The 25,705-nt window shown below is 38.6% G+C and overlaps 1 protein-coding gene across 2 annotated transcripts in view; it reads left to right on the top strand.

Annotated features, from left to right (window-relative positions):
- Positions 1 to 25,705, top strand: part of OSBPL3 (oxysterol binding protein like 3) — an 85,389-nt gene that overhangs the window by 24,273 nt on the left and 35,411 nt on the right. For both annotated transcript variants that reach the window (XM_066318898.1, XM_066318889.1), the window contains exons 3-7: positions 15,527 to 15,769; positions 22,233 to 22,349; positions 22,546 to 22,599; positions 22,815 to 22,928; positions 23,682 to 23,852. In XM_066318898.1, coding sequence (XP_066174995.1) covers positions 15,677 to 15,769; positions 22,233 to 22,349; positions 22,546 to 22,599; positions 22,815 to 22,928; positions 23,682 to 23,852 — 549 coding nt within the window. In that variant the 5' untranslated portion in view covers positions 15,527 to 15,676. The remainder of the gene's footprint in view (positions 1 to 15,526; positions 15,770 to 22,232; positions 22,350 to 22,545; positions 22,600 to 22,814; positions 22,929 to 23,681; positions 23,853 to 25,705) is intronic.

Raw genomic sequence — 25,705 nt, 5'->3', positions numbered from 1 at the left:
CTTTCAGAAAAATCAAAGAAACTCAAGTTATTATTCTACTTTAGAAGTCTAATAATAAAGGATTAATCAAAATGTTGACATTAGTCTTTCTGTAGCACAGCATTTGTTTGAAACTTCTAACAAGCTGTCAAATGCTACAAAAAAGAAATAATTTTAATTCTTGGGGGATGTTACATGAGCTAAAAGGTAGAAACTCTCAACTGCATTAATGGTCCAGAGGCAGCAGTACTCAGTGTGGTGACTGTGAAAAAACTGTATTTCTGGTTGAGGGACACCAATAAAATTTGGCATTGCTGATGAGAAGGACAAGGAGGGCTGGAAGATGGCCCTGTCCATTTGTGTGTGATGCTTCTAATGCCAACTTTTATTGGCCAACAACTCTTTGTTTCTAAAGATTCAAACTGTTAATGTTGTTTTGAACACATTGTGATGAGTCATGTGCCACTACCTGCCTGCTTTTAGTTTTGCCATCACTGGACAAAATCATACTAACAGGTGGCTAGCAAAGTAAAATGTACCTTAAGAAAAGCTAGTTTATAGTTTTACCCTTAATACCATTCAGCATCTGGCTAGCAACTTTTGAGGGAAGTACAAAAAAGCATTCGTTATTTAGGTCAAGCTTGGGAACTCCAGAGGAAATTGGATTTTCCACTGTATGGAGTGAGACAAGCTGCATAATCTAAAACTTAAAAGTTCAATGGGTTTTGATTTGTTGTGAGGGTGGTATAAAACAAACATTTTCTATGGCTGTTTGTTCCATCTTGTCAAATTATAGTTTGTACTTCACCTTTAACATTTTTACATATGGTTTATGTTTCGAGCTTGAATTGTCTGGGTTTTTTTGATTGTTGGGTCGGCTTTTTTTTCCTCTTTTTGTTGTTTTGTGGTTTTTTCAGTGCCATATAGCTATTGAGGAAATCTAGTAGAAACCACTAATTAAGAGGTGGTGATAGCTAAGTAACAGCTGTTAAGGGCATGATTCAGCATCTCCTGCTGCAACTAGCTTCCCCTGAAAGTTGTGAAATCTCATTCTATCTTGTATTTGCAAAACCCTTGGTAAAGAAGTGCAGGTAGCCAGGGTGCAGGGACTGCCACAATGGGCGTGTGGTGGGTTGACACCAGGTGTCCACATAAGCCACTCTGCCACTCCTCTCAGCTGGATGGGGCAGAGAAAACATCATGAGAGGCTCATGGATCAAGATAAGGACACAAAGAGATCACTCAGCAATTGCTATCACGGGCAAAACAGTTTTGACAGAGGGAAATAATTGTAATTTAGTGCCTGTCAAATATAGGATAATGAGAAAAACCCAAATCTTAAAACACTTTCCCTTCAGCCCTCCCTTCTTTCCGGGCTCAACCTCCAAATCTACTTCCTTCCTCCCAGTGAGCAGGGAGTGGGGAATAGGGCTGTAGTCACATCGCCACATGTTGTCTCTGCTGCTCTTTTCTCCTCAGGGGAAGCACTCCTCACTCTCTTGCCCTGCTCCAGTGTGGGGTCCCCTCTCATGGCAGATGCTCCTCCAGCAATTCCTCCTTTCCATGGGCTGTAGTAGATCATCAGTTGCTCCAGTGTGCGTCCCCTGTGGGATCACGGAATTTGTGGAATACTTCTGAAATGGGATTTGGGCTTTAAGCTGGAGGCCCTTTTAATAGAATCTTGTGAGAAATAAGGAACCACTAAAACCATCTTTTGCCTGGATGTCTGGCTCTGTGTGGGATGCTCCAGCTGTGCTGTACAGGCTATTCGCTGAAGAGTTGGACTCAATGATCCTCATGGGTCCCTTCCAACTCAGAATCTTCTGTGATTCAGTTGTCACCTGTGGGAAGATAAACTCATGGTTTTTTCAGCTACATAACCATGCATCACATTTCATGTAACTTATAGCCCAGAAATCTGACTGTAAGACACTCGATATGATGTGTGCATTTAAAACACAAAGGCATTGTCATAGAAACAATAAATGTGGTTATTAAGACCTGATTAAAAAGAGATCATTAACACTTGAACAAGGTGCTAGTATCACTTCAGATGCATATATAGAGCCCATGAATATCAATATCCTATACATTGCATAGGTATTGGGAATGAATCAGTTTTATGACCAGCAAGAATTATGGGGTTTGCCATGGAAAGAGCAGCAGACGTTCTTAGCCTGATGAATGGAACAGAGTGCTGAAGGTGTATTTGGCAGAGAGGAAGGCTGCAGTCCCCCTGAGCATCCACCTGAGGCAGGTGGGAAGCTTTTTGATCTGAGCCAGCTCAGAAGGCCCAGCCATGCAGCTGCTGAGTGAAATGTCCAGATCTGAGTCTCTGCACTGAGTCAGAGCTCAGGGGCTTCTGCCTTTGCTTTCAAATGTGCTGCCATCAGTATGGTGTAGTCTAATAGGTAGTGACCTTTAACTGCTTTTTGGCCTTGTGGCATCAAGCTGCTACTGCCACAAATGACAATTAGTAAAATTCCTCTCGTCAGACTGCAGTGAACAAAGGGTAACATGATAGAAAATGCAGAGTAAGGAAGATGTATTTTCCTTCATAAAGAATATTTTATTGCTATCATGAAAGCATTCATGTGACTGCATGTGTTTGAATTTCAGAGTACTCTGAAATGATTGTGAAAACTAGAATTGTTGCTACTTATTTATGTAAGTTAGCAGTAGCAAGGGAGTTCTAATTCAGTATGTTAAAAGGAAGATCAAATGGAAGACTGTTTAGTGGTTTTGGATAAATTGTGGCAACTCAGTTTGGACTATTTGCCTTCCCCTGATTTATTTAATTTGCTACCTGTGGCATACCCTTTTTCTGTCCATAGGCACAAGGCTCATTAATGTTTTTGAAATAATGTCTCTCTGCTTGCTCACTTGAAGAAAAGTCAGGCCTGCAGCATCCCTGAAAGTGGTTCTGAATCTAAAACACAATGGTTGATTATGTACAAAATGTTAATTGTCACTCTGCTCTCTTCAGACATAACTAATGTGTGACTTAATTTAGATACTTAGCTGAGAATCATTAAATTCACAGGGGAAGTAATGCATTTGTCACATGTATTTACTTTCTCACACTTAATGCACAACATCCAACTTGACAATTCCTGCACTTGTTGGTGAGTTTAAGCTTCTTAGATTTACTGTGTAAGGTGGTTAAGCTGCTGGTTTTAACTTCCAAATGCCTAATGCTTTTTCCATGTCCTCACCTAGCTCCAGAAAAGTATCCCAGGCATGGGGAATGGAGAAGGGAGGAAGACAGAGAGAAACTGAGCTGTCCAGACTGGTGAAAGGAGATGTGAACTCTGGGCAATTAGTGAAGTCCCCAAGCAAAATTAATATAAAGTCAAATTCCTCTGCACAAGGCAGCAGCATTTATTGGAAGCTTTAATTATTTTAAAGCACTGTGTGCTGAATTTGTATGGACGGTCTCTAAAAACAAATGACAGACTTTTCAAAATTAGTTGCTGAATACCATGGGGAGCAGAAGCAAATTTACATTCCAATTTTGGGAATAATACTGAAATTTTGAACAGATTGGTAGTTGGTAATAGGTCAAAATTTGTATTTCTGGGAATGCTATCATTTATGTGAAAGAAAAATGTGAGATGTGAAGGCTTTTACTGCCGTTTTGGGTCTAAATGAACTTCACCTTAGGGTGGCTGTTTTAGGAAGCACGAAGATACAATCATCTTTTACTGGATGCTGTTCAGAGCCTGACATGTGACTACCATTTGTCCCATTTTCAAAATCCTTTTTCAAAAACCTAATGTGCTAAAAGGAGAAAGCATAAGGAGAGGGATCAGAGTCTTTTTCTCCAAGTAATTCAATGACTTTTTTGTACTTGACACAAATATAAATTATTTGCATTTTTATGTATACACTTCATAAATGGGCTGTTGTGTGGCTCTAGTAGAAATGTAAGAAACGTTTTGTGTTGTGCTGTATTTTCTTTTAAAAGTGCGATACCCATTCAACATGATAAACAACCTATTTCCAAAATCATCTCTTGTGATCCAAATGATACTGGAGTGTAGCATCCTGCTTGTTTGTCACTGTATTTTATAGTTTAGTAGTGACTTAAAGCAGTGATCACCCTCACTGTGATGTGCCTAACTGGTATTGTAAAATCACTCCGGAGAACAATTTTTTGCTCTCTCACCCTGAAAACCATATGGGAAGAGTTTCAACAACACCTCTTATTATTCTCACTGTTAGTGTGAGTGTCCTTCTCTGGAAGATCATTATAATGAGGGATATCATGGGGCTGGAGGGCAGTCAGGTGAGTTAGTAGGTTTGAGAAGAGTCTGAATAGGAGCTGGGGCACTGCCAGCTCTCACAGCCACCTTTTTGTTTGCAACTAGAGCAGACGGTGGGCTGATTTTCTTATTTTTTGAGTGCAGAAGAGAAGACTGTCAAACTTCAAATGCTGATAAATGTAACTTCTCCAAATGTCATCCTTCCAACTGCCATTGGTCTTCCCAGATTTGTTTTTAATATGATGTCCCTTATAAATCCTTGTGATTTTGGTGTAACAATACTAAAGATTTTTGAGTTCTTTGACAAAATGAAAGAAGATGTGATCTCAAAACCAGTATACCATGTTAGGAGAAATAGATATTTTGTGTATATGTGTATATATATATACACATATATATATATACACAAAACCAGTATAACATGTTGGGTGCATTTTTATATGGAAATCTTAGGAGTTTTTTACTTAAACTGCCATTCACTGTAATTTTTTTTTTCACATTTCTCCTCCAGCTCCTCATTTTCTACATACATTTAATTTTTCTACATTTTCACAATTAAACACATAGAAAAATTAATGAAAATCAGTTCAATGGTTCTCTTTTCAGTGATTGTATTGCACAGGTGTATTTTTTTTTCTACAAGACAGTGTGAGTTATAACAACGCTTTAATTTCTGCAAATGTCATGTTTCCGATCAAGGCTGGATGAAAACTTTGTGTGTAGAGTTTCAATACTGAACAACTTTTGCGAAGACAATTTTATGTCAGAAGTGTAATTTTATGTCTTGAACTTTGTGAAGGTTTTTTTCTCCTTTATGCATTCTATATTTTATCGTGTTAGAATATGTTCTTCAAAAGGTTTCTCAAACCCTTAATGATAAAAATATCACTTGGTGGCAAAATTATAAAATACACAATGAAATAAATGAAATATTAATATTAGTAAAAGTCAAGGAAAAAAATGTAGGTCAGCACAGGTGAAGTAGGCATGAATGCCATCTGTTAAGAAAACAGCTTTCAGTATTATGTTTCTTGCCCCTTCATATGTTGTTATTTTAGTAATTTTAGACATTTTTATTAAAAAACCCAAACCTTTTAGTGTCTTCCTCTAAGAAATTGCTTTGTTCTACTTTGCTTTTCAGAAATTCATCAAGAGAGTTATATGAAATAAGACTTGTTAAGTATTGTGAGAATTCACTTTATGTGCTATCTGTAATTAACCACAGGTTTGATTTATTTTTGTGTTGTAAGTCCTGATGGTCTAGCAAAGCCAATGCCATATGTCAGCAGTTGAAAAACTAACACAAAACTGATGAAGCACTGGAAGGAGATTAGAGAGAGAGAAGGCAAAGACTGGTGGAACTATTTTAATATTAGGCTGTTTAAGGGGAATCTACATCACTTGTGAAAACTTCTGTTTATTGCTGTTTTATAGCCTATAATTAAAATCCAGCTTGTTAGTTGCTGTTCAAGTATGACGAACCTCAGAAATGCTATGAAGGAACAAAACTTTTGGACTGTACACATTATAAAACTCTTCATGTTGTTGCCTTCCATCTCTGTGGCCTGCTTGCAGTGATTGGAGCTGAACCAAAAAATTATATATTACTTAGAAATAAAAAATATGGGTAGTTTAGTTGTACCACCCTTTCATTGAGCTCAAATCAAGTTCTGTGTAAATTATTCATTCTCTCTTATTGCTGAGGCATCCTAATTAAAACCTTCCATCTTTTAAACCTCTAAAAATACTTGAGAATGAGAGCGTAGCTAAAGCTTATTTTAATCACGGAGCATTTCATTTGCTTTTAATTAAATTCAAATAGATAGCTGCTAGCTTGCAAAACCCGAATCTAAATGTAAAATTAGGGACAGAGTGTCTTGTTCAGAACTGTCTGGATCAATTGAAAATGACCCTGCTTCCACTTTCTTTTCCACCAGCTGGCAATGACCATCCCAAAGCAGTGTGTGAACTACTTGCTGTGACAAAAATCGTGCTCTACTGAAGTGGATCAGGGAGCGCTCCTGTGATTTTTTTAAAAAATGTTTTTCTTTTTTTGGCAAGGAAACTACTGATCTTCAGGATAGGACAGTAAGAAATTGCTTGGGAGCAAGAATTTCTTTAATTACTTTAATTACTTGAAAATTAATATGAATTTGAGCTCTAACCTGTCAATGGAAGCACTGAACTACTACTGAGACCCATAGAAGTTCTCAGTAACTCTGTATAAACTCTGAGCTCTGTTGCTGGAGGCAGGCCATATTTTTGCGTTGGGATGTCAGATTGTTGTAGACTTGTAGACACAAACTTACTGCATTAAAACTCTTTGGGTCTTCCTTGTTCTGGGCTGTCTGTGATAGTTATTCACAGTTTTCTTTGTTTGACTCGTCTCTGAACTGGATTTTAGATTTTGTACGCTTGTAGCTAGGCAGAGGCAGGGCAAGATCTGACATGAAGTCACTCACTCTGAGATGGACCTTCTTCCCAAATACAGGTTTGCAACTTCTGCAGCTTCATGTTTAGTTTCTTCCCTTTCTAAGGGCAAATGTTCCTTTTTCAGCTCTGTCCACGTTGAGCCTCTGTGGTAACCCTAGTTGGATTTGTCTTCCCTTCCAGCATTTTGGAACTTGAGGACATGGTGGTGGGATTGTATCATTTGAGGTTGGGAGAGCATCCCTTTTATGGTTCTTTCCTGTTCAAGAGCTGCCCGGATAACCAGTCAGAGACCCTCAGTTCTGACCTGCATCTTTTTTCCGACCTGGCTGTTGTGATTGATACTTTCCCATTTCTTATTAATTAGGCAAAACATTGCATGTAGTCATTCAGTTTTATAATCTGGATTCCCACATCTCTCATCTCTCTGCTTCAAGGTCTCTTTCAGTTCATCTTTTCCCTGTGCCACGAAGATAATTTTGCAGAAAACTTGATCCATATAACTGCTTTCCTGGTTCCCTTTGTCAAGGTGCTCATTGCAAACATAAATATGAATGGATATAAGACCAGATGTCTTAACTCCAAGAATCTTCCAAGAGTGTGATTCACAGCATCTGTGACTTTCGGTTCCTGTCACCTGCATACATGGACGTGGGTGACATGTGTTTCCAGGCAAAAGGACAGCTGCAGGCATCCTTCTGTCTGTCCTGGAGGAGCTCCCAGTAAAGCCTTAAAGGTTTTAATTTGTATGTAAAATGAACACATTTATGTGAGAGATTTAGATTAGATATTAAGAAGGAATTCTTTGCTCTGAGGGGGGTGAGACACTGGTGCAGGGTGCCTTGAGGAACTGTGTGTGTTCCAACCCTGGCAGTGTTCAGTGCCAGGTTGGATGAAGCTCTGAACAACCTGGTCTAGTGGAAGATGTCCCTGCCCGTGGCAGGAGGGTTGGAACTGGGTGATCTTAAAGGTCTCTTCAAATGACCGAAGCCATTTGATGATTCTATGGTTCTCTGTATACCTTTTTCCTTCATGCTGGCTTTTTGTTTGTTTTTTGTTTGGTTGGTTTTTTTTAATTGAAAACTTGGAAATAGCAAAGTCCTACCTTTTGGCATTAATAATAAAACTGCTTAGCACTTGAAGTACTAATTGTCCTCAGGATACTTTATATGTTATTATTTCCTACAGTGCGTTTCTGAAGTGTTGATGTTTGTTTGCACATTGTGTTTAGAAATACGGTGTTAAGAAATTAGTGGCCTCTCACCTAAGGTGGCATTTGAAAGAGTTAACACTGATCTGCTAACAACTACCTGCCCTTGTTTAGAACACCACACACCTCTTCTGTGGTTTCAAGCTCTCTTAATATTAAAGACCTTTTGTAAAAAAAAAAAAAAAAAACTTTTAAAAAAAATCTACATAATATTTAAAAGAAAGTAGTAGTGCTTCATATATAAATATATAATGTTGTGAAGTACACTGAAAAAGGTGTCCTGGAGTGGACTTAAGAGACAGAAGCCTCTAAAGATACACAAAGTTGATCAAGAAGAAATACGACATTTTTATAACTTGTCATTGTTGCACTTTCTAAAATGTGTTAACAAATTTCTATGCATTTTAGGAAGAACTGAACCTTGTGACCACAGTCATTAAAGTTAAGAAGATTTAAATTTTGAGGTAACAAGCCTGCTTACAAAGGAAAAATACTAAACATTCTCAAAGGGAAGCGCTGTTTTCTTTGTACTTTTTTCCTCTTAGCAATTAGTGATATACAGGACAAATGACAATTCCAATGTATCATGGAAAAACAGATTTCTAAGAGGGGGATCAAAATTTTTGTTTTGTTGGTTCAGTGGGTTTCTGTTTGTTGTTTTTCATGGGGTTTTGGAGGTGAGGTTTTTTTGTTATTTTGGGGTTTTTTTAGAAAGTAGGCGATGCCAAAGTGTGAAAGGTAAAACAGCACATCAAAGAGGACAAAGCAGGTTTGTTGGATCCTGACACTCTTTTATGAACATGTCTAGCTCTTCTGTATGAGATAAAGGATCTGTGTTGTGTTTGCTGGTCATAGCACCCTCATGATATTTTCTTTCAGACTTTGGTGAGGATGATTCATGGGACACTAAAGTTCTTCCAGTATTTCTATTTGCTGTTCTGCATGAAACCAGAGGTGACTGGGTTTGGCTTTCTTTCTCCATAGTTAAACCAAATATGCCAGCTGGTTTAATAAAATATATTGTTTTATGTTGGCCTTGATAGATTTATGCATCTCACAGCATTATGCAGTTCATCAGGTCACAAAGAGCCAGTCTGATTCCAAGTTACACTGATGCCTTCAATGATTTGACAGAAAAGTCATGTCTTTTTCTTGTGTGCAGGCATTTCTGTCTTAAGATCTTGATCTACTACATGCTGGCTGACTGACAGATATTTCCAGAGCTAACATTGTGCCTATCAAAACTGAATCCGGGACAAGAAACAATGTGTTTTTCAGTAACACTTCAGCAATAATGACTGCAGTTTTGAAAGGAATAAGCCTCAGGGCACATTGAAATACCTTTGTTTTAGTGAACAAAGCAAAGCTTTAAGTAATAAGAGCAGAAAAATGAAAGACAGCCAAGCTCCTGCCAAATATTTCCCACTCAGGGATGTTATCACTGAGAGATGGGCCTTTCCAAGGTTTTCAGTACAGACTGTAAAGTGATACCATGTGCCTGTTATTTTCCTTCCTGGAAATGATAATAAGCTTGTCTCTCTCTCTTCTATTGCCTGATCATCTTTTGTAAGGTTTTCCCTGGCTGAGCAGCAGCTGGGTGCAGACAGACCTGCTCCTGGTTTGTTATTTGGGCAGAGACAGGACTGTCTGCCTCCTGAGCGCGGCTGTGTGCAGCATACCCGCTCCCAGCCCAGGCTTTGATCACAGCTCTGGAGCTGCTGTTTTGTGCTCCACCCTCTTGGCAGGGACACTGTGGACCCCTTCTTCTACTGGGTCACGGATTGTTTCTCGTGGCCCCCCAGCTTTTGGCTTACTGGGCAAGTGTTCAGCCATGCCAAGAGCTGGAAGGGGCTGTGGGGACCCTCAGTCCTGCTGGTGAGCCCTGAGCTGCCAGGCAAGCCCTAGGCAAGGCTCTTTCTGAAGGGGGCAAGGAGAGAAGAGGAATATTAATTATTTAGGGCCTGACTGTGAGCTAGGTTAGACCTGTTATTTATGATTCTCAACTGCGATTGAAATTTGGGTGGAAAAGTTCGTATGACGGGTGACTAATTGCAGTAAAAATACTGCCATTACGGCGTGTGTTTTCTGTATCACTTGTCACCAAGACTTTTAACATGTCTATCTAGTTTATATACCCAGTAAGTTTGGGTTTTTTGGTACAAGTGCAATCTATCACAGATCTCCTGGGGGGTTGGAAACAGTGTCAAGAGTATGCATTTAAAATGAAGCATGTCATGTGCACTATTATAGTCAGTTTCTGTGGCGGATGTGAGGAAAAGGTGGTATTTTTATATGTACTCATATTTCAGGATGCTGAATGACCTATTTTTAGATTTATATAAGATTTTCATAATGTAAGGATTGAATTGTCTGCCCCAAGGTTTAGTGAAGCAGTAAATATTTGCTTTGTGTGAGGAAAGTCCAGCTAGACTTGACATTGAAGCATGTTCTTTGATGTCTCTCTTGGGATGTATTCTACTACCTTGTTTCTGGGGTGTTGTTTTGTGGTTTATTTTCTGGTTTTGGGGTTTTTTTTCTTTCTGTGCACTGGAACATACAGGATTTTCTTTCATCAAGTGATGAACATTATACATGATAAGCAATCTCTTGTTAAATGCAGTATGGTTGTTTGTCTATCTTTTCTCTCTTTCCTTCTGTCTGTCTCTCTTGAGTAGATAATTAGGAGAGTTTCCTTTGAACTAATTTTTCCTCTTTTGGGTCACTGACATAGCATGATTAAATTGCTACAAAAGCCTCCTTAAGGAGACAGGCTTGATGGAACTGTTTCTGTGCATCACACACTACTTCAGAGCAGTATTTTTTCATGGCTGATGAAAACATCTGCTCGAGAAGTTGTGATTTGGGCAAGCACCTATCTGATGGAATGCAGTTCTGAAATGCTTCCTGTTATGGTTAGTCTCTAAGCTGTTTGAGCTTTTGCTTTCAAAGATAGGTTTAATAACCTATCAGCAAGAGTTGTTTTAAACTGCTTTTGTTTGTTTATGTAAATTTTCTTTAGTAAAGAGAATACCAAGTAGCAGAACAGGATTTATATGCTTTGACCTTCAGTAGTGTGAATCTTACAGTAATTGAGGAACAGCAAATACCTGCCTTGAAAAGACATTTCCAGTAGTTGTACATGGTGTATCTGTAGCCTATAAATAATTCTTTCCTATTTTGAGCCAGATGAGACACTGGGATAGATTAAAGCTGGCAAATTGAACTGTAACAGAGACAGACATGAAAGCAATGCTAGGAAAAGGCTATTGCTTTGTTTATCCAGGCAGAGGTGAGTGAATGTAACTTAATAATAGCTGCAGAGCAAAGGTTTCAACACAAAGTCTTTTTTAATTCTCTGAAAGTCACTCAATGTTGCTTGCAACTGATTTGGATTGCTCAGTTCCATCCTTGCTGTATCCACCTGACTCTCATCAGGCTTTATGTTGTTTCTATTCTCCCATCCAAAAAACCTTAATTGACTACAGAATGAGATGTACACTTCCAGTTTTGCTTCTCAGAGTCTCTAGTGTTCCTTCAATGCTGAATCAGCTTTGAAGCAGCTGTTAAGGCTTTATTTTTCCTCCAGAACCATGGCAAAAATAATTGCATAATGTTGATTTTTTTTTGCTGCAGTTATACATAATTCTTTTCGAATTTCACTTTTCTTTTGTGAGATGCGAAAAAATTTTTCATTTTGCTGTAAGCTTATTGTTTTCAGAGTTGTGAGAGATGAAATGATACTGCGAGGCTGCTTTGAACTTGTGCAGTTTTAAAGGTTTGAGGACAACTTGCAGTGGTACTGTTTTTAAAAGAAGAATTGTATTTCTGTTTTACATATTGTCTGCATTAGTTTTAATTGATGTAGAATGATAAGGCTCTTAGTAGCAGATGATAAGTAGAGATAAGTGCTGTTTTTCATCTTATGGTGTAGTAGCTCTAACTAATAATTGATACTCATGTATTCTTAATTTTTCGAAATGCACCTGGGTGAGGTCATTTGCAGAGGTACTCTTGGCCTACTTGCAGCAGAAAAGAATTAGGCCAATACTTAGCACTTGTGAAAATTACTGTCCTAAATTTATTTGGATTTCCACCAAGGAAACTGGCCCTGTGTGTTCCAGAGAAATGTGAGAATAAATACAGTTCTGAGGCCATCCTGTGGCATGGAAAGGAGCAAATATCAATGAATCTGAAGCAATTGGATCATGATGACTTTAAAAATCAATTTGAGTTGCAACCTTTGCTTCATTAGCATAACACTGCTTTTTGTGCTTGCTTTAAAGTTGTAATTGCTCTTACACCTGGTGGCCTTAATTTCCACAGGTAATGCAGAATATCATTTGCCCTAGAAAGGCCCAGTCACTACTGCTGAAAGCCAGTCTAGTTGGGATGCAGGATCAGTGTTTTCTCGCCTTCCTGGAAGAGTAAGTCCCCTGTTGAAGGGTAGTCACAGTTTTCTTTTTTCTCTTCTAATCTTGAAGAGAATTTTAAGAAAGGAGCACAAAGTTGTTGCTGGAATACACAACAGTTTTTTTCGGTAGAGTTGGGGCCATGATCGTTATTCACATACACTTTTTCATTCTTTAATCAGGAAGTCTCAAGGTAATAAGTTAAATTACTAGGAAACACCAGTAGAATAAAACACTTTGGAGAGGATACATTTTTCACTCCTGAATTCTTCAGGGCTGGTAAGAAAAGCCTTTTGTCCAACCCATTCAGTAATTCATTTGAAAGAATAAAGGAAAATTCAAAAGCCCAACTTTAGAAGCAGAGTGACAGAATACTTCAGGTGTGCTCTGCTGGATTTACCTCACCTGTCTCCTGCTCCTTGTTCAGGTACCTCTTGTTAGGTAGTGAGTCATCTTCAGCTCATTTGAATTCTGGAAACGTGCCCATCTCACTCTTTTTGATTCCAAAAGGACAAATGACATTGCCCTAGGAGATCTTAAGTGCTTTCTTAGGTGTCATAAGTCTATGTCTCTCTGACATCAATGTTAGCAAGTGGAGCAGTGCAGTGAAACTGGGTCCTTGTAGTCAATCACTTAAGAGATCTTGCATCAGCCCCTGCATAAGACTCATCAGGACTAGCTCTAGTTTGGTGTTGTGGACTCAATGCTTTGAGCACCACATGCAGTCCTGGAGCACATTTAACCCAAAAGAGATTCAGTTTCCATGTTCCAAGGCTGTCCTGCAGTGCAAACCTTGTTATTACAGGACATTTGCAGGGGAAGTACCCCTCTGCTCTGTCCTAAAACATTAGTGTAGCCAAACCTTAAGTTCATCTAGATTCCACACCAGAAACATGATGATAGAAATATTCCTATGATTATATGGCTTCTCTGTGTTGAAATCCAAGAGAGCTCTAGGGGTTTCTTTGAGTTACTTTACACTTTCAGGACATCACAACTATTGTGCTGTGTGTTCAAACAGGGAAAGGGCATTGAATATCTTAAATCTTGTGTGTCCTGGAGCTATACCCACAAGGTACTGATTGCAGTAATTTTCAGTGCATTTTGCTGCAAATTACAGCCTGTTTCTTGACATAAACTCTGCCAATCACTGCCAAAATGCCAGATAGTCACCAATGAAAGCTGAAGGTTCTCATTCTGAACAAGGGCGTAGAAGAGAACAGGGATTTACCCGAGCAAAGTGTGTTCCAGAAGCAAAGCACTTGCTGCCTGGTTTCAAGGGGGTATCTGAACAATGATTTTGCAGGAAAAGTGTTTCTGTTCCTGTTGAGTGTTTGACCTCTGCTTGTTAATGCAGATGTTACCATTAAACTATTTTGCTAAATGGAGCTTGCAAGTAAGGAAGAAAATTATCCTTTCTATTTACTGCATAGTTAGAAACCTGAGATGCTTCTAATCTGCTTCAAAAAAAAAAAAAATCTAAACCTGTGAAATTAGGTCTTATTGAAATGCCACACAAATTTATCTTCCACATAGAAAATGACCATACCTTCTCCAAAATGCACTACTCCTAATTTCAGTCATACCTTCAGTCTGAAGTCCATGTGTTGAGCCTAAATCACATAGACCTTGCTGTCACACTGCTGTTCTGGGATTTTTTTTGGCCTTCACTGTGCTCACTGTCTTTGTAGCTCTCTGATGGTTCCTGGAATATTTACCAAGCTGACTCACCTTCACTGCTGGAAGAACTCCAGGAGAGTTCGTTCCTCACCTCACTTGTGGAGGTTGGGGCCGTATCACAGATTTGTTCTGGAGGTAACAGAGTATTTCTAAGTAGGTAAAGTAAATGCCATAGGGAGAGATTGTGTTTCAGGTGAAAAGAGGGCATGTTGATGGAAATGTTACAGCAAACTATATTGCTAGAAAGCACCATAGATTGGAAAAGGTTTCTGTTCAGAAGCTGGATGCCTCAGACTACAGCTGCAGGGAGAGAGGTTTTATGCTGCAGGGTGTTGTCTTCATCTTAAATATAGCACCTGGTTTTAATTTGAGTTCTGGTTGGTTTTTCTTATCTGTGGCTTTTGATGTGTTTGTTTGGTTTAGTTTGGGGTTTTTTAAGGAAAATGAATGCTTAAAACACATAAAATGTTTTACTGGGGATCTGAAATTTTTGCTTCTCTAAGAATAGAATGTAAGCCTCTTCAAGAAAAAAATGAATGGCAAACTTCAATAATCAGTGATCCTAGCTCAGGACTGTTGTGACAGTGCAGGCAAGGGAATTGTGAAGTAGTGCCCCCCTCTTCTGGAAATGAGATCTCTCTTCTCTCTGTGGAAACTTCCTTACCTTTCTCAGTGCTTGTTCTTGGACTCTTCCTAATTGTGAAGTCTTTGCCTGAGGCAATAAAATTTGAAGTGATACACCATTTGTACAGCCACCTCATGTTTTGGAAAGCATCACCCTTTTGTAATGTCCTCTAGTTGTTGTTTTGGTTTGGTTTCTTTTAAAAAGTATGCAGTTACCCTGGCAACTTTTACCCATGCTGGAACTCCGTTACTGGGAGTTCCTGGCATGACTTTTATTTGCATGTGCTGCAAGGAGCACTGTCATTAAACAGACTGTTAATTATTCTTCCAGTCACTCGCTGAGACAACTGATGTGACAGTAGATAGAGCTTTCTGTTTCCAGGTGATAGTGGTTATGCACAGCTCTATGCAGCTAAGTTTTTATGCTCACTACTTTTAGGTATTACTCCTTTATACAGAGGGTTTTTTTCCTTATAACATGAAGCCATGCTTGATTGTTTGAGTTATCAAGGAACAGAGAAAAAGAAACATTGATTTGATTATACCATCATTTTGTGGTGATGTTTTATAGGATGTTTGCCTCTCACTTTGGATCTATTTTGGGCCATTTCATATAGATATTTATTATTTTCTTGGTGTGTATTTATTAATTTTTGAATTAATTTTAATCTGTAAAAAGATGCTTGATACTGTACTCTGTCCTCTGAACAAATGGCAACAGTTAAAATGTTTTTAGGACCCAAAATCTATATCATTCCTGTTTGAGACTTGTAAATTTATCCTAAAGTGACTGTTCAGTTTATTTCTTATAAAATACAGTAATGTGCTCAGCTTGTGTTATCAAAGGCTTTATTATGATTCATGCTAGAATATGGCAGCAAGAGACAGCATCTAATAACTTGTCTTTTATTTTTTCTTTTCCCTTTTAGGAGTTTCCATGGGATACAGATCATGCCACTGGACTGCATTTGGGTAAAGGATGAGTTCAGTGTTTCTCTGAGGAGTCTTCCAACACATTTTCCAAATCACCTTTTCATGGTGGTCTAAGTGAGCTTATGTGAAACAAATAGTATTGGATCATGAGTGAAGAAAAAAACTTCGGTGCATCCCAGAAAATGTTGTCTCCTTCAAGAAGTACTAGCAGCTGCTCCTCCAAGCAGGGAAGTCGACAGGTACTTTTTTCACCAAGATGAAAGTATTGCTAAGATTGGCTGTTACTTTTTTCCTTGTATGTCTGCAAATCTCTTAAACCTTGTTTTGCTGTTGCTTGCTTGTTTTATTTCATTACTTCTTTGCATTCTTCGCTCTTTTTGTTGGTAGCAGTATCTTGTTTCGAGTCAAATGTGGTAAACATATTACTGAATAGCAGGCATGTGTAAAACTGGAATGCTTACAGTGAATTTTGATTTCTATCTTACTATATGTATGATGTCTTGATAGTGAAATAGAGCTGTTGTAGCATCTTGGTCTCAGTGGTTTGATCCTGAAATACCAAATCTTTTCTGTTAGGCACTACTTTTGTGGTAGAATATTGTGTAACTGCTCTGTTTATTTCAGGTTTCCAAGGAAAGGTGTGCATGCATGTGTTAAAGATAATTCATTTTCCATGAATCTAACACAGGGCTTCTTTGAATGCCCATGTGTGCTGGTTGTTGCTGTAGAACCTTAGATAGCAAAATGAGTATTCCTGTAACACGATGCATCTGCGTGCCAAATGTAAAGGTTTCTTTGTTTTCTGCAGAGATGATGCTAATCTTTAAACCTCTCAGTTTCAAAAGGTATGTCTACAAGTGTTTGCGCCTGACAGGTGAGGCTGCTGAAGACAGCTTTGTTTGTGGGCAAGAAATGCTGACCTGCAGCCGCACTGAGAATTAAACTTAAATGTGCTCAATTCCTTGCCTGCAAAGTCATGAGCAAAGTGCTCAACAAACTTCTATCTGTACAAATGCTGGCTTAGTGGAGCCCTTGAAGGTGCCTCAGGCAGAAATTTTAATTGGAATTGAGCATCCCAACCTCCCAAAAGCTTTGGAGTCCTCAGCTGTGTTTTGAAATAGCACCTGTTCTTCTAGGACTTCTGGTCCTGTTCATACAGTTGGCAAGGCAGACAAATGTCTGAACAATTTATGACTTTTAAAGTGCTGTGCTTGTGAGAAATGCTGTGCATTTCCAGTCTGCTGAACAATAAAATCCTTGCTCTAAGGATGTCTTTTTTGTTTTCCTGCAATGTTATCTTTTATATCCTCCATATGAGATTACCTTTGAAGAGCATAATTTAAAAGATTTGGTATTGTTTGTTCAACAGTTCATGTCTATCAAGTGTTATCATGTATTATTTAAATAATAAGGTTTACATGAGTATGACTGAATGAACTGGTGTGTTATACAGCCAATATAAGGAATGATACTTATGCCATTTAGTTGCCCTTTCCACATTTGTATTAGTTTAAATGACAATACTTTAGGTGTTCTATTAAGAAAACAGCAACCATCTAAAGTTGTAGGAATCTGTTGAAAGTCCCCAAATCAAAAAAGGATCACATGTACAATAACCTTTAGGAGCTTTTGTTTGTCTGTTTTCTTTTGGTGTTTGTTTCTAAATCCTGGTGGAATAGTGGAATGTAATGCTGTTACTGATGCTTCTTTATTAATAGTATCCTGAAAGTTTAAATGATGTTGCCAGATGCTGTGCAGGTTAGGCAGTGACATGCTATGATTTTGATATTCTTTTCTTCATATTCCAGATCCATGGAGTGCTTCTTATTCCTCCTTCAAACACTTGCATCTCTCATGCTCGTGGCTATTGGGTTAGTGACAGATCTTCCTGGCAGGTGCTTTTCTCTGTGCTGCTGCTCTGACGCAGTACTTCTTTGAATCTGATTAAGTAGAAAGGAGATCTGAAAATTACAAGGAGAAGAAGAGTTGGAGCAGGGTAAAGTTTGTCCAAAAAATAGCAGGATCTGAATTCTGAGTCTCTTTTGATTTCCTAGACACAGACTTTATCGCTGGTTTATGCCAGCACCAAGTAAGTGACCTGAGGCTGGGATATGGAAGCAGAGTAGTGCCAGGCTGCTGTTTCTGCTGAAGTTTAATTACATGTTGGAGGGCTGTTTGTATGGAGCATGACTCCTGTGATGCAAAAAATGAGCCACTGTGCTAGGAAGGAGTTGACTTAAGCAGGGCTGCAGGACTTTGAGGGATCCACTTGTTCCTTTGCTACATTTGGTGCCCGTTTCCTGCCCGGTGTAGTACATTTGCTGAATGAACTGAACAGCTTAACAGTTTATCCTCTTCCACTGAATTCACCTTCACTTTGAAACCCCATAAAAAGTTGGAGGTTACTGCCACTTCCCACCTCTGTGTTTTTCTCTTCCCCTCTCCTTCAGTTATGGAAAGGGATCTCTTACACAGAGACACAACTCAAATTCAGTTTTGTGAGGAAAGAAAACCAGTTTTGACCTGCCTTAAATTTAAATTGACCTGTAATCAAAAGAAGGTATGTTGGCTAGTTATTTTTAAATCTAATATGTTAACTAACTTATAAAATAGATCCACCAGGGAAAAGCTTTGTGATAGGAGAACTGTTGTAAAAAACCTCATGTTGCATAAAAGAAAATTAAATAACTTCTGCCAATTTTATGAACCATAACAAATGCCTTAGTTGCAGCTGATGCCAACCCTTATCCTCCACAAAGTAGGTTTCTATTTTTGGCAGTTCAAAATATTTTGTACAATTGACTGCATTTTGCAGTGGAAGAAGGTGTGGCACTGTCATCTGTTTCGTTCAGGGAGCTGCAACTGCATTGTCAGTCTGAGAGCCGTTCAGAATCATTACTTCATACTTTCCCCTGAAACAATTTACCTTAAGAAGCTGCATGGTGCAGAATATTGCAGAAAATGAGAGGGGTTTTATTATATAAAACAAAGAAAATTAATACATTTACCTAATAATGGACCTTTCGCTGAAGACTGAAGTCTATGAGTTTTTTCCTCAGCCGTAAACCAAGTATGGGACAGAGGGATTTTTCAGTGCTCATCTGAAATGTGAGCACCTCTGGACCTGAGAAAAGTAAAGATTTTGTTTCCTCCCTTAGCCTCAAGTGAAATTTCTTCCTGGGCAGTAAATGCAGTGTTGATCATTTTGTGTAGATTTTGGCCCATAATGATGCAACATATTTTGTAGTGTCATAATCTTAAAGCACAACCATTCTAGACATCAGACTTATGCTAGAATTGTTAATGCCATTCATCTGGGAGTTTGGAGGTCTTTTTTGGGGGGTGTGATTTTTTTCAAGTTAGTGCTGTGTTTTGAGCTATCTCTTATTCCTACCCCTATTGTGGGGTAGGAATAAGCAAAAGGGAGTATAATCTGAATGCTTTCAGGATATCCTTTGTCTCCAGTTTTCTCCTCTGCTATTTCAGAGGGATGAGTAGAGATGATAATCGACCAGCCTGATTCATTTGCCTTGATTTTAGAGAGTAAGCAGTTTTCTTTCACTTCTGCAGCTGCTCCCAAGAATAGCCAGCTGATGCTTTTTCCTCATTCAGTGAGGTGTCAAATCTCTCACAAAATAAAAAACATGGTCAAGATCTGTAGGCCCTGGGTCAAGCAAATGGATCCAAAGCCGGTCACAGCAGCAGTGTTTTTAAAAAACGTGAGAGTTTGTTCAGGTGGGAAAGGTTGGATTCTTCTGGAACAATGTATATGGAAGAGGACCAGATTCTGTTAATGCATCATGGCACCTTGCATGTGTCCAGCAGATCCCCAAACCTTTAATTCTGTGAGCTTTTAAGAGGATCCATTTGTAATTTGACTAAGCTACCTTTATGTACAGCTGACAATTGAAGCGTGGTGTTCCCAGGGTAGAGAGATGAGTAGCAGACTTGCCTTCTACCTGAGGTTTGGCAGGCTGTTAAGCCTGCTTGAGGGGAAGCAGTTCTTCCACTTCAGCTTTTCTTCCCATTTTCACACTTTTTATTTGAGAAGGCACATTCTAGGCCACCTTACTCCTCTGAAGAACTGTGATAAATATGACTTTCCTGCAGGAGTGAGAGACACCTTGTGTCTGTGCTGCAGGAGAGGTCCAGGCAAAATAGGAGTTGTAATGCAGGGAACATTGTATTCTGTACTCAAAATTTTGATCAAAACTATGAACACTGTGTTTATTCCAGAGGGGTGTAATTGGCAGAGCTATTTCTCAGCCGATTCCTTTCTCTTCACCTCATATGCCCAGTATCGTGGGTCTGTCTCATTTCAGGAGTCCCTTTCTTTCTAAGCTTATCCTTATGGAAGGATGAGGCTCCGTGGTGACTCACTGCAGCCTTTTTGACTACTTAATGGAGCATATATAAGAGACAGAACGATTTGATAGTGGTAGGATGATTAGATAGTGATTAGAGAATGATTAGTGGTAGGATGCGGGGGGGATGGTGGTCTTAAACTGAAAAGGGAGATTTAGATTAGCTGTTAGGAGATTTTTTACTGTGAAAGTTGTGAGACCACTGAAGCATGTTGCTCAGAGGACCTGTGGATGCCCCAGCCCTGGAAGTGTTCAGTGCCACGTTGGATGGTGCTCTAAACAACCTGGTCTAGTGGAAGGTGTCCCTGCCCATGGCAGAGGGGTTGAAACTAGATGATTTTGTAAGGTCCCTTCCAACTAAAATAATCTATGATACTGTAAATCTTCCTTGACTGAGATCAAATTTCTGCTTGTCTCCTGCAGTCAGACCACTCTTTCAATGATACACTGGGTTTATGCTTGATCAGACTGTGAAAACTTCATCTCAAAGCTGGAGATTTCGTTAGGTACAGCACTAAAATATTGAAAAGGATCTACTCATCACTGCTACCAGATTAATTCTCAGTGGAAAAGTTATGTGCTTGGGTACTGCAGTTTAATATATTTTGGAAGATGAGGGAAACAGCTTGCTTGGTATTTGGGCAAAGCAGCTTCTAAGTTCTTCTGGCTACTTTCAATAAGGAAGAAATAGAACTATAAGCACAATATTTTTCTTAATCTCGCAGCTGTTCCTGTCAGTTCTTGATCAGAATTATATGACAAAATGTGTTCCCTCAAAAACATTTTGGTAAGGACAACTGCACTTTTGATTTGTGTTGTGGTAGTACATCATTGGATGGTCTGTAGGGTGTTGAGTGGCAGGAGCTGCTCAGCCTCATGTTTCCACTGCTTGTGGCCTATTTGTGGTGAGTGTTGGGAGACTAAACTCAAAACAGGAAAGCAGAGTAGCTTTGTTTGTTCTATTAAGTTGTTCTATGAAGCAGAGCAGGTTTGTTCTATTGAATGAGGCACAAGGAAAATGACAGAGACATAACAGAGTGCCACCAGTATTGTGGTGGAATTCATAGATGCCTGTTCAAAGATGGCTTGCATTCTGAAGATGAATAATTAAAGACAGCTAGTACACTTGCTGATTTTTTGCTTACTTCTGTTTAATTTTTCTTTTAAAGGGTTGGCTTGTGGGGTTTTTTTGTTTGTTTGTTTGTTTTTGGGTTTTGATTTGTTTGTTTTTTGGGGTTTTTTGTTATTGTTGTGGTTTTTGGGTTTTGTGGGGTTTTTTTGAGCCAGTCAAGTTCTTTTGGGGAATACTTCCCTATGTATCTTACAGGGAGCACCATGAGTAGTTACCTACCTAGAATAGTTCTCTTTTCCCTAATGTGCTCCATACTGGTAGTTTTTTGTTATTATACTTTATGTATTAAAGTATTCTTTATCTTTTTCAAATATAAGGAGATGGTACTAGCACATACCATTTCCTGTCAGATATTTATAATTCTACATCTGCCAAATCCTGGCAATAAATAATTCATGAGATCTCTGATCCGAAATCTTGAAACTCATGTTACATTGTCATTTGTAGTTGTTCCGTAAATAAAAACTATAAAAATACTCTTGAGATTTAGGCTCCTCTCTGTTTTGTTGCAGCAAGGTCTTTTATTTAAGAGTTTGTGGTGGTAAAAAAGAGAAATTTGCTTTTAATTAGTTTTATCTGATGAAGGGTGACTTCTGTTTTTCTTGTAGTTTCCATTTATGTCATATTCCTCATTGTACTTGAGTTACTTCCTTGGCTTTTAAATTTGATTTTTAGTTTAGTTTTATTTCATTTATTTCATTATTTTTACTTTAGGGAGGCTGTAATATGCACCAAACACAAAATCCTGAGTTACTGAGTATGGACAAAAGAGTTTTATAGGAAAAAGGTCTTCATTTTTAGTGTCTTATTTTTTTCTTCATAACCTACAAAAGGTATTCTTTTAACATAGGCTGTTTCTGTCTCTGATGACAGAAAGTTTTTTGCTAAAATGTGGCTATGCTGTGGTTGTGCATTGTGTGTATGTATATGCAGGAAAAGATACATGTAAAATTCTGGCAAGCCAGTGAAGGATGGTGTCATAAAAACTGTGTTTTGTTTAGTGGTATTGTTTCTATCAAAATTAAAAAGAACCTTATCTCTCTGATGATACATGACAAAGTGTAAAGATGGATCCTTGGTTCTATTTCAACATCAATTGGGTTTTGTCTTTTTTTCCTATAGCCTTCTTCTTCTTCTTGAATCTCTCTTAACAATTCAGTTCTTTGGAAGAAATAAGATCTACATTTGGATTTTCTGTTTAAGCAGGACAGCTGGGAAATTGTAGAAGGACTCCGGGGAGCAATGAATTGTACCCAGGAGCCACAGAAGCAGGAGGGCTGCTTGCTGAAAAAGAGGAAATGGCCTCTGAAAGGCTGGCACAAGGTAGGAAAAGAATGTGTATCTGAAAGCTTGAGTGGGACTTACTTGGTGTGGTTTTGTGACAAAAAGGTTACATAAAAGCAGAGAAAGCGTTCTCCAAAGAAATGGAAGGGGGGAGGATATGTTTGTGCTATTTTTCTGTTTGTGGCTTTTTTGGTGTGTTTTGTTTGTTTTTAATTCTCTGCATTTCTGTTTACAGAGATACTTCTTTCTGGACAGAGGGATTTTGAAGTATTCTAAGTGCCGAGCTGATGTAAGTGATCTGAAACCCTTTGAGGCCATTATAAAGTAATACCACTCTTTTATCCAAACTAACTGTAATTCCCTACTGCTGGCAATGAAAAATAGAGTTTTCAGCAGTTCTGAACAGCAGGTTGAGAGGGGAAAAAATACTGATTTCAGAAGGTAATATTTAACCTTTTGCTTTCATCTGGAGTGATTGTGGTTTTGCTTTTTACTTTTTTGCAGATAGAGAGGGGAAAGCTTCATGGCTGTATTGATGTTGGACTTTCTGTCATGTCTGTAAAGAAATCAACAAAATGTATAGATTTGGATACAGAGGAGCAGATATACCACCTGAAGGTAGGTCTTCAAGACTGTTATAACCTTGCTCCAAAACTAAAGACATAAGCTGTATTGGATAGAGCACTTTATTTTTTGACAAGAGGTCTCTTAGCTACACTAATAACTTCTTGGTCTCATCAGATTAGTTTACACTTAATAACTTGAGAGGTCTGATTGTACTGTTTCGGGGTCCAGAACCAGTAACCCTGTTCTGAACAGAAACTTGAAGATGTCTCATGTTTAGCAATGCTTTTTTCATTTCTTGCACAAGTGCTTTTATTTTCAGTAGTTGTATCTTCATCCTTGTCTTATCCATGAGAAGTATTTTCCATAGTCAAGTATGGGGATTTATACTTGTGGCATAAATTGTTTTAAAGTACATCACCAAAATCAAATTTCTATTTGTAATTAGTTAAGCATTTACCTAGTTTTAACTATGGCAATTAAGAAATGACAAGTTAAATGTGAGGAGGTTTATTCAAATTTTAAGGGTTCTTGAAATCTGTATGTTGCTCTAGTATTAAGTTCTGCATTGGAAGGCATAATTACTAACTGTAGTTTCTTTTTTTCATGACTTTATCTTGTGATTAATTTTCTGTCATGACTAAGCTCATACAGTGTGCATTTTGGTAGGAGCATCCTTAGAAAAACTTTCCTGATACTTTGCCAATAAAGGTCAGCCAGGCTACCTGTCTAATTAGCACAGAATACCATCATTTCTTTGTTAGTTATTTTGAATGTGAACGTCATCAACCCTGAAACTTTGTGCAGGTGAAGTCTCAGGAGCTGTTTGATGAATGGGTAGCAAAACTTCGCCATCACAGAATGTACCGCCAGAATGAAATCTCCATGTTTCCTCATGACGCCAATAATATTTTCTTCCCTGGATCTACCACTACAGACTCTGTCCCTGGTTTCTGTGATTCTGCTCCAGGTAGAAAGGTAATAGTTTTTTATTTATAAATAATGAGCTTTCATGAGGAATGAAATGAGTGTAATCTGCGTTCATTAAATAAAGAGCATAATGGAAGTTTGTGGTGGCACTTAAGTTGTGTTCTAAAATGTCAAGAGGAAAATTTATTATTTATTGATTTACACCCAGGCAATTTCATTTTTGATGCTGTTAAATTTTATAGTAGTTTTTCACTATTTTAATCCAGTAAATTGTATTTTCACAGTGAATTTCAAAATTGTATATTGACTTAAAATCCTCATAATTTTTGGAACATATATCAGTATTTGTCTGATATCTGCTAGTGGTTGTTAGTCCCAGAGGAGTCCTCAGATAGGTATTTTTTTTCCTTTAGCTTACAAACCGTCTGCACTTTTACATGAATGAAGCTGACTGCTTAACTAAGGAGTACATAGGAATTATAAGCCATCAACTGGGACCACTATTTATACTTTTAACTGAGGCAGAAGCGTTTTTCAGATCAAAGGGCTGTGCTCTGGGTGGATATGGGGTCTGGATGGGTCTAGTCAGCAGTGTACTTCTCTTTTGGTAAAGTCTGTGAATTATTCCACAAATGACCTGACAGATGCTCAAGTCTGTCTAAATGGCCTCTTTGCAATTTCACAGAAGATGGTGTGTGTTCTGTGCCCTCAGCTGTCTGTAGAGTGGCTGAAGGCACCCTAAGGTTGACCTTCACGCAAAGCAGCTCTTCTGCTCCAGTGTAGAATCACTGGTTGCTTTGGAGAATCAAAAAACTGTTCTGTGTTACTACAACTGAAATGTAGTAACTATTTCTGTCAGCTGCAGAGTGACTCCTAAGCAGCAATGCCTTCCTTCTCCTTCTACCTAAGGCTTTCTTTTCCCTGGTGTAATTACTTTATGATCTGAGTAGGCTTGTTCCCCAGTACCTGCAGTTCATCACTTTATCCTGTAACTGAGCATGAGTTTTAGCCAACACAGACATGTGTCTGAACAGCTTTTTGCTCGTGGTGGAGAGGAGGGGATGTGTGTGAGCGGGCAGCTGAAGGAACAATAACTCACCCTGCGGTAACAAGGCTGCTCTGCAGAGAGTTGTCTGCACGCATTGCGTGTGCCAGCAGCTCCCTGGCTCTGACAGCCTGCTCTCCTGAGGCACTGCCTGCAAGGGAATGGCAAATCTCCTGTGGCCATTTAGTTATTTTCTCCCGAAAGACAGCAGGGATAGACGTGGGGAGGAATATCAAGGGCAGAAGTGGAACATTGCAAAATCCATGGTACGTTTATGCTGGTGCCTCAAAAAAACCCCAAAAAACCCAAACCAAAGAAACCTATGTGACCAGCATATTTAAAATCTATGCTTACTTTCAGGAAACTAGACATTTCTTCTTTGGCATGAAGGACTTTAATTCAGACTATTAATCCAGATTTGCACTGCAAAGAAGCCCTACTTATTTTCATGTGAAAAATAGAAGGGGATAGTTCTTAAGCTGCAGTTAATCACCTTAGCTGTGCTCAAGCTAAATGGAAGTCTGCCAATTTGCACCAGCCTTAGCTTGGTGTTAGTTGATATCACTCCAGCACTTAGGTTATTTTGAGAAATATATATCAAGTGAACTTTGAGTTGCATTTTATTTGCTTTTAGCAACACCTGATCGGTTTTCGCATCTTTTTATTATTGTTGTTGAGAGACAGGTGTAAGTATCTACACATGTTTATGTGGAATTCTTGGATTCTAAAGCTTAACTATGCTCATCCAAAGCAAAACTATAAAAACTGGAGCTACACAAGCTCTTTCTTGTCTGTTTCTTGGCAATCCCTGCTTCCTTCCTTCCTCATGCTCATGTCACTTATGTATATGAGTTCT

This window comes from Sylvia atricapilla, chromosome 1 (assembly GCF_009819655.1).
Source record: "Sylvia atricapilla isolate bSylAtr1 chromosome 1, bSylAtr1.pri, whole genome shotgun sequence".
Lineage (NCBI taxonomy): Eukaryota > Metazoa > Chordata > Aves > Passeriformes > Sylviidae > Sylvia > Sylvia atricapilla.
Note: the sequence above shows the minus strand (reverse complement) of the source record. Positions and strands in the feature narration are given on the sequence as shown.